The following is a 14,531-nucleotide window of genomic DNA, read 5'->3' on the forward strand; positions in this document are numbered from 1 at the left end:
ATGGATATAATCTTTTTTTTTATAAATTGACTTTTAATAAAAATTAAAGAATTTATGGAAAAATTGTGGTTTTTAAATTATTTTTTGGATAATTTTTTGGGACCCCAAAAATCCCGGGAAACACCTTTAAGGCACAACCGTAAATTTATCAATAATCCAGGCACTAATCAGTTGATTAACTTTCATTGACAGAATTACAATTAGTATTTAATTGAGCTATAATCATATCAAGCCTCAAGTACATTTGGCAGTAAATTCGGTGGCTATCAAGTGATTATCAAGCCACAAGTTACAAAAAAAGAAGTGAAATAAAAAACGTGAATGCATGATTTATTTTTCTGCATGAGAAAATGCTCTCGTCTGAAGTGCCTGACTGATTAAGCCACCAAAATTTATGATTGTTTTATTTACGGACAGAATGAGGAATTCAGAGAAATAAACAACTGGTTGGTTATGTCATTTTTTGGGTTAGTTAATATGAAGTGTGGACTGATTTGGATCAAGATGAGCATTTATAGAGTTGAATAGCATCAAAAATAGAGTTTAATGGATTTAGTGACGTCAAATGAACCTTCTAAAAATTGAGTGATGACCATTGAATCTTATTTGGGTCAATTAAGGCAAGTTGAACTTGTTTTTGGACATAAATCATCAGAAAAGCCTTTATGGACCCAAACAGTGTCAAATATTGACTTTGTAATTTATCTAAGGGTCTGTTTGCTCATTTTCTAAGATTCTTAGGGATGAGACTGTATAAAAGTTTTTTAGTTGCCCCGATATACTGCCCAATAGATCGACTTGACTCTAGCTTGAGGCAGAATCTCATCAAATTTTACTTGGAACCAAAATCAAGCCAAATTTTAACCCAATTTTGCTCTGTGCGTTTTCCTGGTACATTAAAAGAGTTTTTTGGATCAAATGACATCCAGTTGGATTCTTTAGGTCAAGTCATGTCGGACAAGTACTTCTTGAATCGAGAAACATTGACAAAGACTCATCGAATTGATTGACGACAGATATTTGGATGAAATAAAAAGTTTCAAATCAAAAATAGCATTTTAATGCCAACTTTCCACAAGTATTTATGACGTCATATCTTCCCTCAAGTTATCAATTAATATTTTGATCAAGTGCTTCAATAATTCTCTTCTGTTCAGTCTAATATTGGAGTTCAAACAGAACATCACGAAAGAAAATTATTGAAAAATCAAATTTCAAAAAAGTATAAAAAAAGCATTAAAAAGTACGAAAAAAAAGTGAGTAGCATAAAGTCATTAGTGTCATTCAGTAGAGCATACCAAATGGGATTATTAGCATGAAATGCAAAGTGAACTTTGATTATGTTTACAAATGTTACTTCTTTGTCATGCAAATACTATTGAGTCAGCATTGTATTGTTATGAACTGTGGAATACAATTATATCCGATTTATGATGAAATTTGATGAGTAATTTAGAGTTCAGAAGATTACTAGAGGAACTTATTTATGTATTGGGTGTCCAGAAGTTTTGGTTCTTATGGATTTTCAAGACTAAGACCAAAGCCGAGACTACAAAGATTTTCTTTGAAGTTTCAGTTTAGAAAAATCTCGAAACTTGGAAGTCTAAGTCTTGGTCTCGTGAATTTTTAGTCCTTTCATATATAAAGTGAATTATTGCATATAGTGATCAGTGGTTTGTTTTTATCAAAGTGAATAAATATTACACTGAATACTATCCCTAACCCAGAATGCCTACGGCTTAAAAATTGCTAAAAATTTGACTCGAAATCGACTTAACTCTTACCTGAAGTTTGATTTCATTGAATCTGACCTAAATTCAGAGTCAAGCTGACCTGGTGTTGGATTTTCAGTCATTTCTACATCGTGCGTTTTTCGAGCATGTCTCAATTTGTGGAAACATGATGAACATGTATCCAATTTTAAAGTTTCTGAATTTTTGAAACTTAATTTTTTGTATTTTAAATTAAATTTTGATTAAAAATGAAGAACTTGACAATTTTCTAGATCAACAAAGAGTCTTTGTAAATATTTTACCTGCAACATATTAGTCTACTCATGCCAAAAATATCAAAATTTTCTAAACCTCCTGCATGCTTCAATTTAAAAATAAATAAAAAATCCCCTTTCTTACTAGATTTCATTGGTTTTTTCCTGAAAATGACGTCACCCATTTATCTTCCCTAATTTCGCCATTTTTAATTAATAATTATCAATATCACAATTGATGATGTACTACTCATTGTAAAATGCTCATTGGATGATAATTTGAATTGTCATTGTCTGTAGCAGGGGGATTGGTAATATTGAGGATTAATACAGATATGTATCTAATTGCTTAGTATTTAGTAGTTAGGATTTGAACAAAATTGCATCATCCCAAGCCTCTACAAAAGCATGAGTCATGTCGGCCTGGGAATACGATTTTCCTACTTTTCCAAGTCGTGTGCTTTTCAGGCAGAGTTAGGAAGACACCAATGTAGAGGCGCCTTTTTGGTATTTTAAGGTCCGGACTCGATAAGACTTGCCTGCTTTACTTTCAGGTATATTGATTATAGCTTGCAATTTAACTTGCTCAACTTATCGCTATGAGCAGCCAAAGATCGATTTTATTCACTATTTACCGTCGCTAAATTAAGTAAATAGTAAAAAGCTTTTGACCGTTAAAGCCTGAATTGGCATGGCTCCAAGAATCAAATTCCACTGGACTCCAATCGAGTCGGACTCTAAAATGGAGACCTACCAACTTTGGTCGTGACTATGTTTTGATTCCGAAAACTGTTTATTTTTCACTATGCCAGAGTCACATCAATCTGGTACCGGATTTTTGATCGATCAAAAAACATGTTCTATTCACAAAAAATGCGCTTAAGTTCACCCAATCTTCAATAACTCCCATACTTGTCACATATTGTTGCACCCATTTGAAGACATAAACAATATACCATATGCAGCAATTCACGTGTCGTCACAAAAGCGAACTTTACTTTTACTTCCATTATAAATTTTTTTTATTCTCCAATTCAGTCGCTCTTCAGCCTTTAAAATAATCGGAGGCAGTACATTTTTAAGTGCTACCAAAAAATTTTGATTAAAAAAAACTTCCGATGATATCAATACAGTATAAGCAGCAATAAAAGCCAAGTTAATGATAAAGAAGAATGGAAGTTAATTCAATTAAACGTAATTGACAGTTAATTGATAATAAATCGACAGCACAAAAGATTGATTTGTGCCTTAATATAATCTACAAAACTTTCTTCTCACTCTCAAAAAAAAAATTCATTTCAGGTTCACTTGACGAACGGCAGCTGAGAAAGAGCAACACAATGAGAGTAATTTTATTATTGCTCATAAGCTTCTCAATTTTAAGGCATGGAACTGAAGCGACAAAAATTGTCTCACTTAATGACAATTGGATTTTAGAGCAGGAAATTGTGGGTAAGATTGTGCAGTATGGATGATATTGTTGTGATTGGGGGATGGAGCTGGGGTTTGGTCAACAAGTCCTTACTTAATTCGCTGGCCGAATAGATCAATGTGTGATTCATGGCCTCTCTCAGTCGGTGTCTGAAGCTTGCTCCCGATATTGTATCATCGCATCCCTTTGCCATATCAGGTTCTGCACCGTATCGTGTCGTACCATAATTCCACCGAAGGAGTCAACCCCTGGGAAAACCTTGGGATTTTAGGGATTCATTGAAAAACCGGAAAATACGTCTGGAGGGTGTTTTGGATCCAACTGACCTGACTGACAAATATGTACTTACTTACTTCGCTGGTCGTATGGATCAGTTGTGATCCATGACCTCCCAAAAATATCACAAATATGACCCTAAAATCAGATCAACCATCGATTTTCTAAATATCCAGCCTTAATACAATCATCTTAATACAAAAATCAACTTCCATTTCAGCCCATGTTCCTCATTTTTACTCCGGTCTGGGTATCCCAAAATACAGAAATCCAGAAAGGACAACTGAAGGTAATGTAGATCAAGCTACGGATAATAATGTTGAAGATAGTACACCCATAAATACAGAAGATACCACAGAAGGTACCACACTTGATTTTACTACTGATGGTACCACTGAAGAAGTCACTACTGAAGATAGTGTTCAAGGTATTTAAGTTGATAATGTGTTGTGGTGGATTTTGGTGCTGGTTAATGGTAATTAAGGCTGTAAATGTCAGTAGTGTCTATAAGGCAGTGTTGTCCAAATCAGAGTTGGGAGGACTCCAATGTGGAGTCTGACTCCACAAAGTTCGGACTCTCAAAGTCCTGCTAACTCTGGTCCAAACTGAGTACAGCGACACAATAGTATGCAGTCAAAATCTTTTGGAAATGCCATCAGTTGCATGCCGTGTCCGGTTTCTCATCATCAAGGTGTGCAGTGGCATAAAACGGTTTGGACAAAGCTACTCTAAGCATACTCAAGCGTCCTGTCATAGAATACTTCTGAGTCCAATCTAAGCAATCAACAAGCTTTCTGTATATTCCGACATATGTGCTGTTTGTCCAATAAACTCTCAATTTCTGTAGAATTTACTCCAAAAAACCCACAAAATCTAATCCCATCTCCCAATCTTTTTAGGTATCAAAATAACTAACATTACAATCCCAAGTGGCATCTACACGGATCTTGAGAATGCAGGCATAACGGAAAGCATTTTGTATTCATACAACGACAGAGATCTTCGAGAATACGCCAATATGAGTTGGATTTATTCAAAGAGCTTCTCTATATCAGCCGATGATATAAATCATGATTTTGTCATCCTTACCTTCCATGGACTTGACACAATTACTAAAATATACTTAAATGATCAGCAATTGGGAAATACTGACAATATGTTTAGAAGATTTAAATTTGATGTTAAGAGCTTGTTGATTGAGGTGAGTTAAGGGTCAATTTGAGCCAAAAAAGGTCAATTTGAGACGCATGGGAGGGACCTGGATAGCATAAGTAGGTTAATTGATCCTAAATATAGGATTAGATGACATCAGGTCGACGTGACTCTGGTTTGATGTCGGATTCGGTTTGAATTCTAGTTGAATCCGGTTCCAAGCCAGAGTCAACTAGAATTCTAACCGTATCCAACCCCAACTTAGAGTCTCATCAACCTGGAACCAGATTATTGATCAATTAACCAACTTGTGCCATACAGCTTACCCTAGTCATGCAAATTATCCAACCAAATTAATTGATCAAATCATTTCAGGGTGAAAACAAACTCGCAATCCACTTTGAGTCACCAATAAAGGCAGCCAAACGCTTTTTTGATGAAAGTACCAGAAAAATTAAACCAGAATGTCCACCTGACACCTATAAGGGCGAATGTCATATTAACTTCTTGAGGAAAATGCAGGCATCATTTGCTGTAAGTAATTGTGGACTTGAGTTGAGTCTTGGGGATGAAAAACGGTAGATTTGGACATGAATTGGACATAAAATTGACATAAATTAGACATGAATCTGTAATTGACTAGTTAAAGCAGTGGTGGACAATCTGTGTGCCGCTATACACTGGTGTCTAGGACTAAGGTGTGCAATGGCTCAAATAGGTTGTCCATCACTGGACAGACTTGATAAATTGTCCAAAATAACAGAATACATCCGAAATTAATCAAACCATAGACCCAGGGATGTAGCCACACCCTCAAACCACCCACTACCCCTGAATACGCCCCTGTTTAGTCCTCTAAATTCCATCAATCTCTCTAACCTTAATAATAACTTATCCTTTGTCCACAGTGGGACTGGGGACTTGCAGCACCATCAATGGGAATCTGGAAGGACGTTGAATTGGAACTGTATGATTCACTTCACTTCAGAGACATAACTTATGAATTAAAGATGATCACAACATCGCCAGACTTTGATGGTTCATCAGAGATTCAAGTTGAGGAACCAGAACAATTTTGGAATATAGACTTTGTGGTTCATGTTGAGGCAGGAGAGGCAAATATGTCGTTTCAAGGTGTTTTGATCTATGAGCTGGTTAATGTTGATGGTCCATTTCCTCTATCCTTTAATATTCACACTGATGAGTATGGAAAGGCTGAAATTCCAATAAATATGAAGATCAACAAGAATTCCGTCAATTTGTGGTGGCCAAATGGCTATGGTGATCAACAACTGTATACATTTAGAGCTAAATGGGAGGATGTAAGAGTCAACGGCGTCAATTACTACTCAAGAATCTTCCTAGTTACTGAAAAGGAAGTAAATGTTGGATTCAGAACTGTCGAGCTTGTTCAGGATTTAATGGAAAATGGACTGTCATTTTACTTTAAAGTTAACGGAATTCCAATATTTATGAAAGGATCAAATTGGATTCCATCACACATTCTACCTGAAAAGTCTGCAAATGAGAATAAAATTAAGGAATTATTGCAGGCAGCACGAGATGCTCACATGAATATGCTTAGAGTTTGGTAAGTAAAAATGGCGGTCATTGTGACTGTTGCTGTGACTGTTGATCAGACTGTTGATGTGACTGTTGCTCTGACTGTCACTGCGACTGTAACTGTGACTGTGACTGTGAATGTAACTGTGACTGTAACTGTGACTGTAACTGTAACTGTTAACTGTGACTGTAACTGTGACTGTAACTGTGACTGTAACTGTGACTGTAACTGTGACTGTAACTGTGACTGTAACTGTGACTGTAACTGTGACTGTAACTGTGACTGTAACTGTGACTGTAACTGTGACTGTAACTGTGACTGTAACTGTGACTGTAACTGTGACTGTAACTGTGACTGTAACTGTGACTGTAAATGTGACTGCTATTGTAACTGTTGCTCTGACTGTCGCTCTGACTGTTGCTCCAACTGTCTACTTAATAACCAAATTCTATAATCCAATTCACATCTTCACAGGGGCGGCGGTGTCTACGAGTCTGACTACTTCTACAACTTAGCCGACAGATATGGAATTTTAATCTGGCAAGACATGATGTTTGCATGTGCTATGTATCCAACTGGAAACTTCTTAACCTCAGTCCGATATGAAGTACGTGATCAAATCAAGCGAATCCAACATCATCCATCAATTGCCTTATTCGCAACAAACAATGAAAATGAGGTGGCATTAAGGCAAAATTGGTACGACACAAAAGGAGAGTATAAGGAATATGCTGAGGAGTATATAGCACTGTATGTAAGTACAATTGTTGATGAGATCCGGAAGTACGATAAGAATCGTAAAATTTTGGTCTCATCACCATCAAATGGTGACTGGAATAAGGATCGTGACATATATGGAATATCAATGGATCCACAAAGTGCTCATTTTGGGGATATCCACTTCTATCCATTAAATACAAATTCATGGAATCCAACGACATTCCATACAGCACGATTCGCAAGTGAATATGGATTTCAGAGTTATCCACAAGGATGGAAGGAAGTGGCACGTGAGGATGAGTCAATTATGGACCTGATCCATTACAGGCAACATCATCCATTGAACAGCACATTAATCACATATTTGGTACAGGACAACATAAATGTCAACTTTCCAAGCCTCGACTGGGAGGATCAGGTCTACCTCAGTCAACTGTCACAAGCTATAGCTTTAAAGACAGAAACGGAAGTTTATCGAGCTGGTCGCGGTGAATTTATGTACACAATGGGTGCACTTTATTGGCAGCTTAATGACGTCTGGGTGGCACCAAGTTGGAGTTCCATTGAGTATAACGGGAACTTTAAAATTATCCAGTACTGGATCGAGTCTGTGTTCAGACCAGTCACGTTGATCACTCAAGTACGACTCCTTAACAGACTTACCATCTATGCTGTTAGTGACGAGATTAATGTCAGCCCAAAACAAATGTCAATTAAGATGAATGTCTATAAATGGAGTGGAACTGAAGTTGTTGACACAATGTCATGGACATTTGTGATGAAAGGAAATGATGTGACACTTGTGGACACGATTGACTTGTATAAGTATATGAATGATAAAGGATATGATGTCTATGAATATTTTATGATGTTCTATCTGTATGAAGGATCTCAAAATAACAGCAATTCTGTTGCGGCTAATTTTGTATTTCCTGGTAATTATCAATATTTAAAGTCAATGAAGGAACCAAATTTAAGTTATGAATTTACGACAAATAAATGTGAAAATGATCAGCATCGAATTTCAATCACAATTAAGATTGACAGTCCTGCCTTGTTTGTGTATATTGTACTTGAACATCCAGTCATTAAGCAGTATAGGTTGAGTAAAAATGGATTTATTCAAGTTGAGCCTTTTATTACGGTACAATTGACATTTAATAATCCTGGATGTTCATCATCGGTTAAAGCTGATTCCCTTAAGATTAAAACTTTAAATAAATATTTAATGTAAAATTTTTGTTGTTGGACTTTTGTGATAAATTTGTGGAAATAAAGTCATTTATCTTCTTATTTCAAAAATAAACATACTTACTTCCTTACTTGAACCATGCTCCGATGTGAAGCCTAGGTTTCTACAAATAACCTTCCATCTGACTCAATTAATGGCCTTATTAAACATAAACTAGTCAGAAGATAATGATCCAAGTAGCTGACTTTGAATTAGACTCGAATTTTTATATGGAGTTAAGCCGAGTTGTGCCTATTTTTCGGCACAAAATCCAAGTCAACTTTAAGCTCTATTACAGAAGCGTATCTAGGAAACAGAGATGATTAGGGACAATTTCTATGTCAAATGGAGTTAAATTCAAGTACATTCCCAATAAATTAAAGGATTTAGTCCAAAAAGGGGAGATTGAGAGGGTGGAGAGGTTGGGATCTCAAGAATGCACTCCGGTTTCGATCGTTTGCAATTGTATGGACCTCATATGACATCGTTTCAATACTGAAGACCCGACTACGTCAGAGAGACGTGATGTGCTCTGCAGTACAACCAGCAACAGCATGTAATGCCTAAAATAGAGGTTTACAGCCTTTGTGCTGTGGTATATTAGTGCTATGAGCATGGTACCCGTGGAATCACCATTTACTGACTCATAAATTAAACGAACATTCATCAATGAGAGGCCTGCATACCTTCCATCCATAACAAGCATATTGACCGACAAACTGCACTGTCTGCATAAATTTTGCACAACATTTGACTTTGACTATTGAAAGACGCCATACAAAAAAGCTGTCAATGGAGATAGTATCACAATTGGAATTAGTAAGCGTCAAGTCAAGCGGTTGCTAGCGACAGAGCCAGCTTCAGGCTCTAACTGAGAGAGGCAATAGATCACACTTGATCCAAGTAAGTCAGTAAGTATTAAAAGTCATTAATCAATTTATAAAATTCATTTTTGTAACATCTGCAACCGCATATATGCACATGAGCATGCGATCGTAATATATGCAATTTCTGATGTATTGGAAACTTGCTTCAGCTATTTTTTTATTGCTCAGCTTTGTTTTCTTCTCTTTTTCTAGCAGCAATTCTAAGTCAGTTGTGATTCAACTTGTGAGTCGTGTGGACGGAAAGTGGAACTGAATTAAATAATTCGAAATTTTGTGATTTTTTGAATTTTAAAGGAATTAAATTTGAATTTTTGGCACAAGTCGTGATTAGTGACGTCACCAACTATGTCTGATATCTTCGACCTCAATAAGAACATTCCATCGTACCTGAATGAGGAATACTTCAGATCAATATTCACTGATAAAAGTCAAGAGATACTAAACTTTAAAATTGAAGGTGCATCAAAGCCTGGCGATAACTTTGTTGGTGCTGTTTATCGCATTACAATAACAACAAGCACTGATAGGCATCAATTTATAGCCAAGGCACCATCAACTTCTGGACATGAAACACTTCATTCCTATTTATCAAATGATTTTGTTGGTGATCTTTTTAAATGTGAAATTAAAGTTTATGAGGAAGTTCTGCCTGAAATATTGAAAATATGGAGTCAGGCTGGATATGATGATGTCTTGTGTCCAAGGTGAGTTTGAATGGGATGGGGTTAGGCGCCCAAAATTTGATTCGATGGTGGCTTTAAGACTCACTTGAGTCGAATTGAGTTAGTAACTAAGTTGAGTAATCTGGAATCGACTTGAAGATGAATCAAGTTCAAACCCGAGCAGCACAATGCACTAAACTGCATTTTTAGCCATAAAATTGAGTCAAAATCTGCCATCAACGTATCGTCAGTAATTCTTCATGTCTTGTCGTCAATACTACCCACCCTTACCCTATCAAACACATTATGCTGTTCGGGAATCAACTTTATGTCTATATTGACGTCCAATCAATCATAATCTTCCATAAATCTACAGCATAACTCATTTAAAATTCAATATCTTAATGCACCTCTTTAATATGATTGTCATCAATTGCGATTAAACATTCATGACTCCATGACTGTAATGTTTAATAGTTCTAAGAGTAGTAAATACACGACATATTGCATAAAAAAATATTGAAGGTCATAAGTAAATGTATTTAGAATAAAATAGCATTGGATTGTAAGAATAAGAAATAAAATGATTTGCTTGCTTCCCTGATCAAGGTTGAATGTCAAATATACTTAGACAGATTCTCATGTCCAGGAATATTGCAATATCGTTGTTCATCTAGGAGTCAATTTATCCGGTGGTTGTAAGGTACGGTATGGTGATGTACATAAACCGTTCTAAAGCAGTTATGCGCCTTGCTGGGCTAACAAATGAGGTGCTTAGTTCAAATTTGGAATAATAACTCGAAGGTAGTCGGCTCGGAAGTTTAGATCCTTCGTGATCAAGCTTAACGTACTCAATCAAGCCTAAATTGAAGCTCTGGACATTTTTAAGATATGACTCGGTTCAGACACTTTAAGTGTAGCTACTAATCGTATCGTACAGTTCCGTACCATCACTAAAGAAATCATCTTTAGTTCTTCCTTGAATTTATGATTAAAATTCAAATAAGATTCTCTAATTCTAGGTTAATTCACCAATCACTTGAACCACATCCAACAATTATTCTTGAAGATTTGAGTCCCAAAGGTTATGAGACTCTACAAAAACCAATTGATGACTTTGAAGCATCTTTAAAGGTCGTGAAACGATTGGCAAAGTTTCATGCAGCTTCTTACTTTTTGGCTTATGAAAAGGTGAGTTTGTTGTGTAGTTGTGGGATGTAGTAGAGCTGTGGAGGGCAAGCTGTGTGGTGCGATACACCACTGACCTTGGCATGCAGATGTATCCAGCAGGATTGAACCTTTTGCAACTATAAAAGAGCATAAAACTGATCAAAATGGCCAAAAATTTCAAAAAACTTACAAAAAATGTCAAAAATTGATCAAAATGTATGAAAATCTGAACAATAAGTTCCTTACTGTTGCTAATTTGCAATTCAGTCCACAACAGGAAATGCAATTCAATCACAAACCTCAATTAAAACCACAAAATCTCTCATTCTAGAATCAGGACTTCTCAAATTACAATCAAAGTGTATTTGACAATCAAATATTGACACGTGTGATTTATGATATGGGACTTGAAGGTTTTACTGATGTGGCTAGTACTAAGCCTGCATTGAGGAAATACGTAGAAAAGTTACGTAAATTTCATAGTGAATTTAGACATCGAGTTGGTGACTCTTATAGGCCGAGTCAGGATGGAATTAATGTTTTGTGTCATAATGACTTTCATCTTAAGAATTTGCTGTTTAAATGCGATGGAAGTGGAGGAATTGAGGACTTTTGTATGGTAAAAATTGAGATTTTTTTGGAATTTTTGAATTTTTTCAAATTTTTTAAATTTTTTCAAATTTTTTAAATTTTTTCAAATTTTTTAAATTTTTTCAAATTTTTTAAATTTTTTAATTTTTTTAGATTATTTAAATTTTTTTTTATCTTTTTTTAAATTTTAAAATTTTTAAAATTTTTTTAAATTTTTAAAAATTTTTTAAATTTTTCAAATTTTTTTAAATTTTTCAAATTTTTCTAAATTTTTCAAATTTTTTTAAATTTTCAAAAATTTTTTAAATTTTTCAAATTTTTTTAAATTTTTCAAATTTTTCTAAATTTTTCCAATTTTCTAAATTCTCACTCAGATCGACTATCAGCTCTGCAACTTCACATCCCCAGCAATTGACTTGATATTCGCCCTTTATTACTTCGTATCAGCCACCAATCGCCGACATCGTCGTGATGACTTCATCTCAGCTTACTACAACCAATTCTCAACATCCTTAAATGACTTCAAATTCACAAAATCCATTCCAACAAGGCAAATGCTCGACAATGAGATCAACAAATGCGGACCATTTGAAATTTGCACGGCAATTTGTTTGACTATATTTTGCTATTTTGATATGAAAACTTTGAATTCTGAGGATTTGGATATGGGTGAAGGAACGATGAAGGCAAAGTATCGGATGTATGAGAATGAAGACTTTTTGGAGATGATTGAATGGCAGTTAGATGAGTTTGTGGGAAGGGGGGTTTTGTAGGATTTTAAAAAAATTGAAAAATTTGATAAAAAAAAATTAAAACAATTTAAAAACTTAAAAAAATTCTAAAAATATGAAAAATTAAAAAAAAATTTAAAAATTGAGAAATTTGAAAAAAAAATAAAAATTTAAAAAATTAAAAATTTGAAAAATTAAAAATTGAAAAATTGAAAAATTGAAAAATTGAAAAATTGAAAAATTGAAAAATTGAAAAATTAAAAATTTGAAAAATTAAAAAATTGAAAAACTAAAAATTTGGGGACTTAAAAATTTAAAAACTTAAAAAAATTGAAACTTTAAAAAAATTGAAAAAATAAAAAAAAATGCAAAATTTAAAAAATTTTGAAAAATTGAAAAAATAATCTGAAAAATTTTGATTTTTAAATTTTAAATTTTGTTTTTAAAATTTTTCAAATTTTTTTTTAAATTGTTTAAATTTTTAAATTTCAATTTTATTTAAATAATTAAAATATTAAGCTTATAAATGCATAAATCTAACCGTAACATATTCCACAATTTCAAACCTATTCACCCACACAACTATATCAACTTATCTCTCACAATTGCCAACACATTTACACAATATTTGTAAACAACCGCCTTAAATACAATAAAATCAGCTGATTTACAGCCACAAATTCTCTCAAAAATTCAGTTCCTCTCTTTGACTTCATATTTTATCAACAATTCCAATTAATCTTCAAGTTTTTATTCAAATTTCTTCAATTTTCCACAATTTTAATTCACATATCCACCAACAATGAGTGTCACGCTGGACATCCGACTGAAAAAGACCAACAAAACCTACAACAATGGTAAAAAATCCTCAAAAATCATGAATTAAACTCATCAATTCCTCAATTTTCAGGCGACCTAATTAAAGGAGTCGTGATAATCAACTCAAATTCCGACATCAAGCATGACGGTCTGTCACTTAATGCTGAAGGCTTCGTCGGCATGCAATTATCCAATAAAAATACTGGAGTTTTTGAGGCTTTTTACAATTCAGTCAATAAGCCAATCATCCTGTTTAATCATACAATTGAGCTATTGGCACCGGGCAAGATCTCAACTGGAATTACAGAAGTTGAGTTTGAGTTCATGTTGGAACCGAAGAGAGGAAGCAGTGAAGGGACATTTTATGAATCATACAGCGGTGTCTTCATATGTGTCAGTTATTTCATCAAATGTGAACTAAAAAGGAAGTTCTTGGCTAAGGATTGTCAGGCAAAGATTCAGTTCTTTGTGCAGAATCATGTGAGTATGGATGTGGGGAAGTGGGATGGGGACTAGGGGGTTGGGTATTGGGTTTGTATTGAGACAGTGGTGGGCAACATGTGCCACAGGGTACTAATGTGCCATCAAAATTCCTTGAACTGCCTGAGTCCTGTAATCCAACTGCCCTGTATCCTCCTTATAACCCCGGAGTCACCCTGTAACTCCTCCCAGGAGTCACCCTGTAACTCCTCCCAGGAGTCACCCTGTAACCTAAGACCCATTACACAGTAGGATCCCAAGACCCTAAATCCACTAATTTCAACAATCTCTTCTCATTTACAGCCACAAAAGATTGAAACTCAAGTTCCAGTTCACTTCAGCATAAGTCCAGAGACTCTACAAAAGTCCTCAAAGGAGAAGATTCACATTCCACGATTCCTGATTACAGGAACACTTGACACCACGTCATGCTGCATAACGAAGCCACTTAATGGAACTATCACAATACAGCATACGGAAATGCCAATAAAAAGCATTGAAATTCAGTTGGTTCGTGTTGAGACATGTGGATGTGCTGAAGGATTCTCGAGAGATGCAACGGAAATTCAAAATTTGCAGATTGCGGACGGAAATGTCTGTCCGAAGATTCAGATTCCAATTTATATGCAATTTCCGAGATTGTTTACGTGTCCAACTTTACAGACGAGGAATTTTAAGATTCAATTTGAGCTTAATTTGTGCATTATATTTCGTGATGACTACTTGATCACTGAGAATTTTCAGGTTCAACTGTTTAGAAGTCAATAAATAAAATTTGGGCTGTTTTGTATCGAAAAATTGAGTTTGATTTATTGTTAATTTGCAGGTT

General features: G+C 34.8%; 3 protein-coding genes across 5 annotated transcripts; all 3 read left to right on the top strand.

The window, feature by feature from the left end:
* The first annotated feature begins 1,166 nt into the window (after positions 1 to 1,166).
* On the top strand, positions 1,167 to 8,413 carry beta-Man (beta-mannosidase). 3 transcript variants are annotated; one of them, XM_070640977.1, is made up of 7 exons: positions 1,167 to 1,256; positions 3,290 to 3,439; positions 3,916 to 4,122; positions 4,595 to 4,896; positions 5,223 to 5,381; positions 5,756 to 6,438; positions 6,886 to 8,413. In XM_070640977.1, exons 2-7 carry the CDS (start codon positions 3,328 to 3,330, stop codon positions 8,363 to 8,365), a joined length of 2,943 nt encoding a protein of 980 aa, XP_070497078.1. In that variant the 5' UTR covers positions 1,167 to 1,256; positions 3,290 to 3,327; the 3' UTR covers positions 8,366 to 8,413. The 3 variants fall into 3 exon arrangements, with proteins under 3 accessions (XP_070497078.1, XP_070497070.1, XP_070497087.1); XM_070640969.1 differs by lacking the exon at positions 1,167 to 1,256 and adding an exon at positions 3,044 to 3,181; XM_070640986.1 differs by lacking the exon at positions 1,167 to 1,256 and adding an exon at positions 3,044 to 3,181 and having other exon boundaries at positions 3,916 to 3,984.
* Positions 8,414 to 9,482: 1,069 nt separating this feature from the next.
* Positions 9,483 to 12,551, top strand: LOC139091579 (uncharacterized). Its single transcript, XM_070641721.1, has 4 exons — positions 9,483 to 9,953; positions 10,934 to 11,102; positions 11,413 to 11,700; positions 12,047 to 12,551. Exons 1-4 carry the CDS (start codon positions 9,595 to 9,597, stop codon positions 12,443 to 12,445), a joined length of 1,215 nt encoding a protein of 404 aa, XP_070497822.1. The 5' UTR covers positions 9,483 to 9,594; the 3' UTR covers positions 12,446 to 12,551.
* Positions 12,552 to 13,120: 569 nt separating this feature from the next.
* On the top strand, positions 13,121 to 14,500 carry LOC139091127 (vacuolar protein sorting-associated protein 26C). The gene is made up of 3 exons (XM_070641073.1): positions 13,121 to 13,260; positions 13,314 to 13,702; positions 14,006 to 14,500. Exons 1-3 carry the CDS (start codon positions 13,206 to 13,208, stop codon positions 14,468 to 14,470), a joined length of 909 nt encoding a protein of 302 aa, XP_070497174.1. The 5' UTR covers positions 13,121 to 13,205; the 3' UTR covers positions 14,471 to 14,500.
* The last annotated feature ends 31 nt before the right edge of the window (positions 14,501 to 14,531 follow it).

Source organism: Chironomus tepperi, unplaced genomic scaffold (assembly GCF_022539635.2).
Source record: "Chironomus tepperi strain 1889 unplaced genomic scaffold, CSIRO-AGI_Ctep_v1 contig_13, whole genome shotgun sequence".
NCBI classification, from domain to species: Eukaryota; Metazoa; Arthropoda; class Insecta; order Diptera; family Chironomidae; genus Chironomus; species Chironomus tepperi.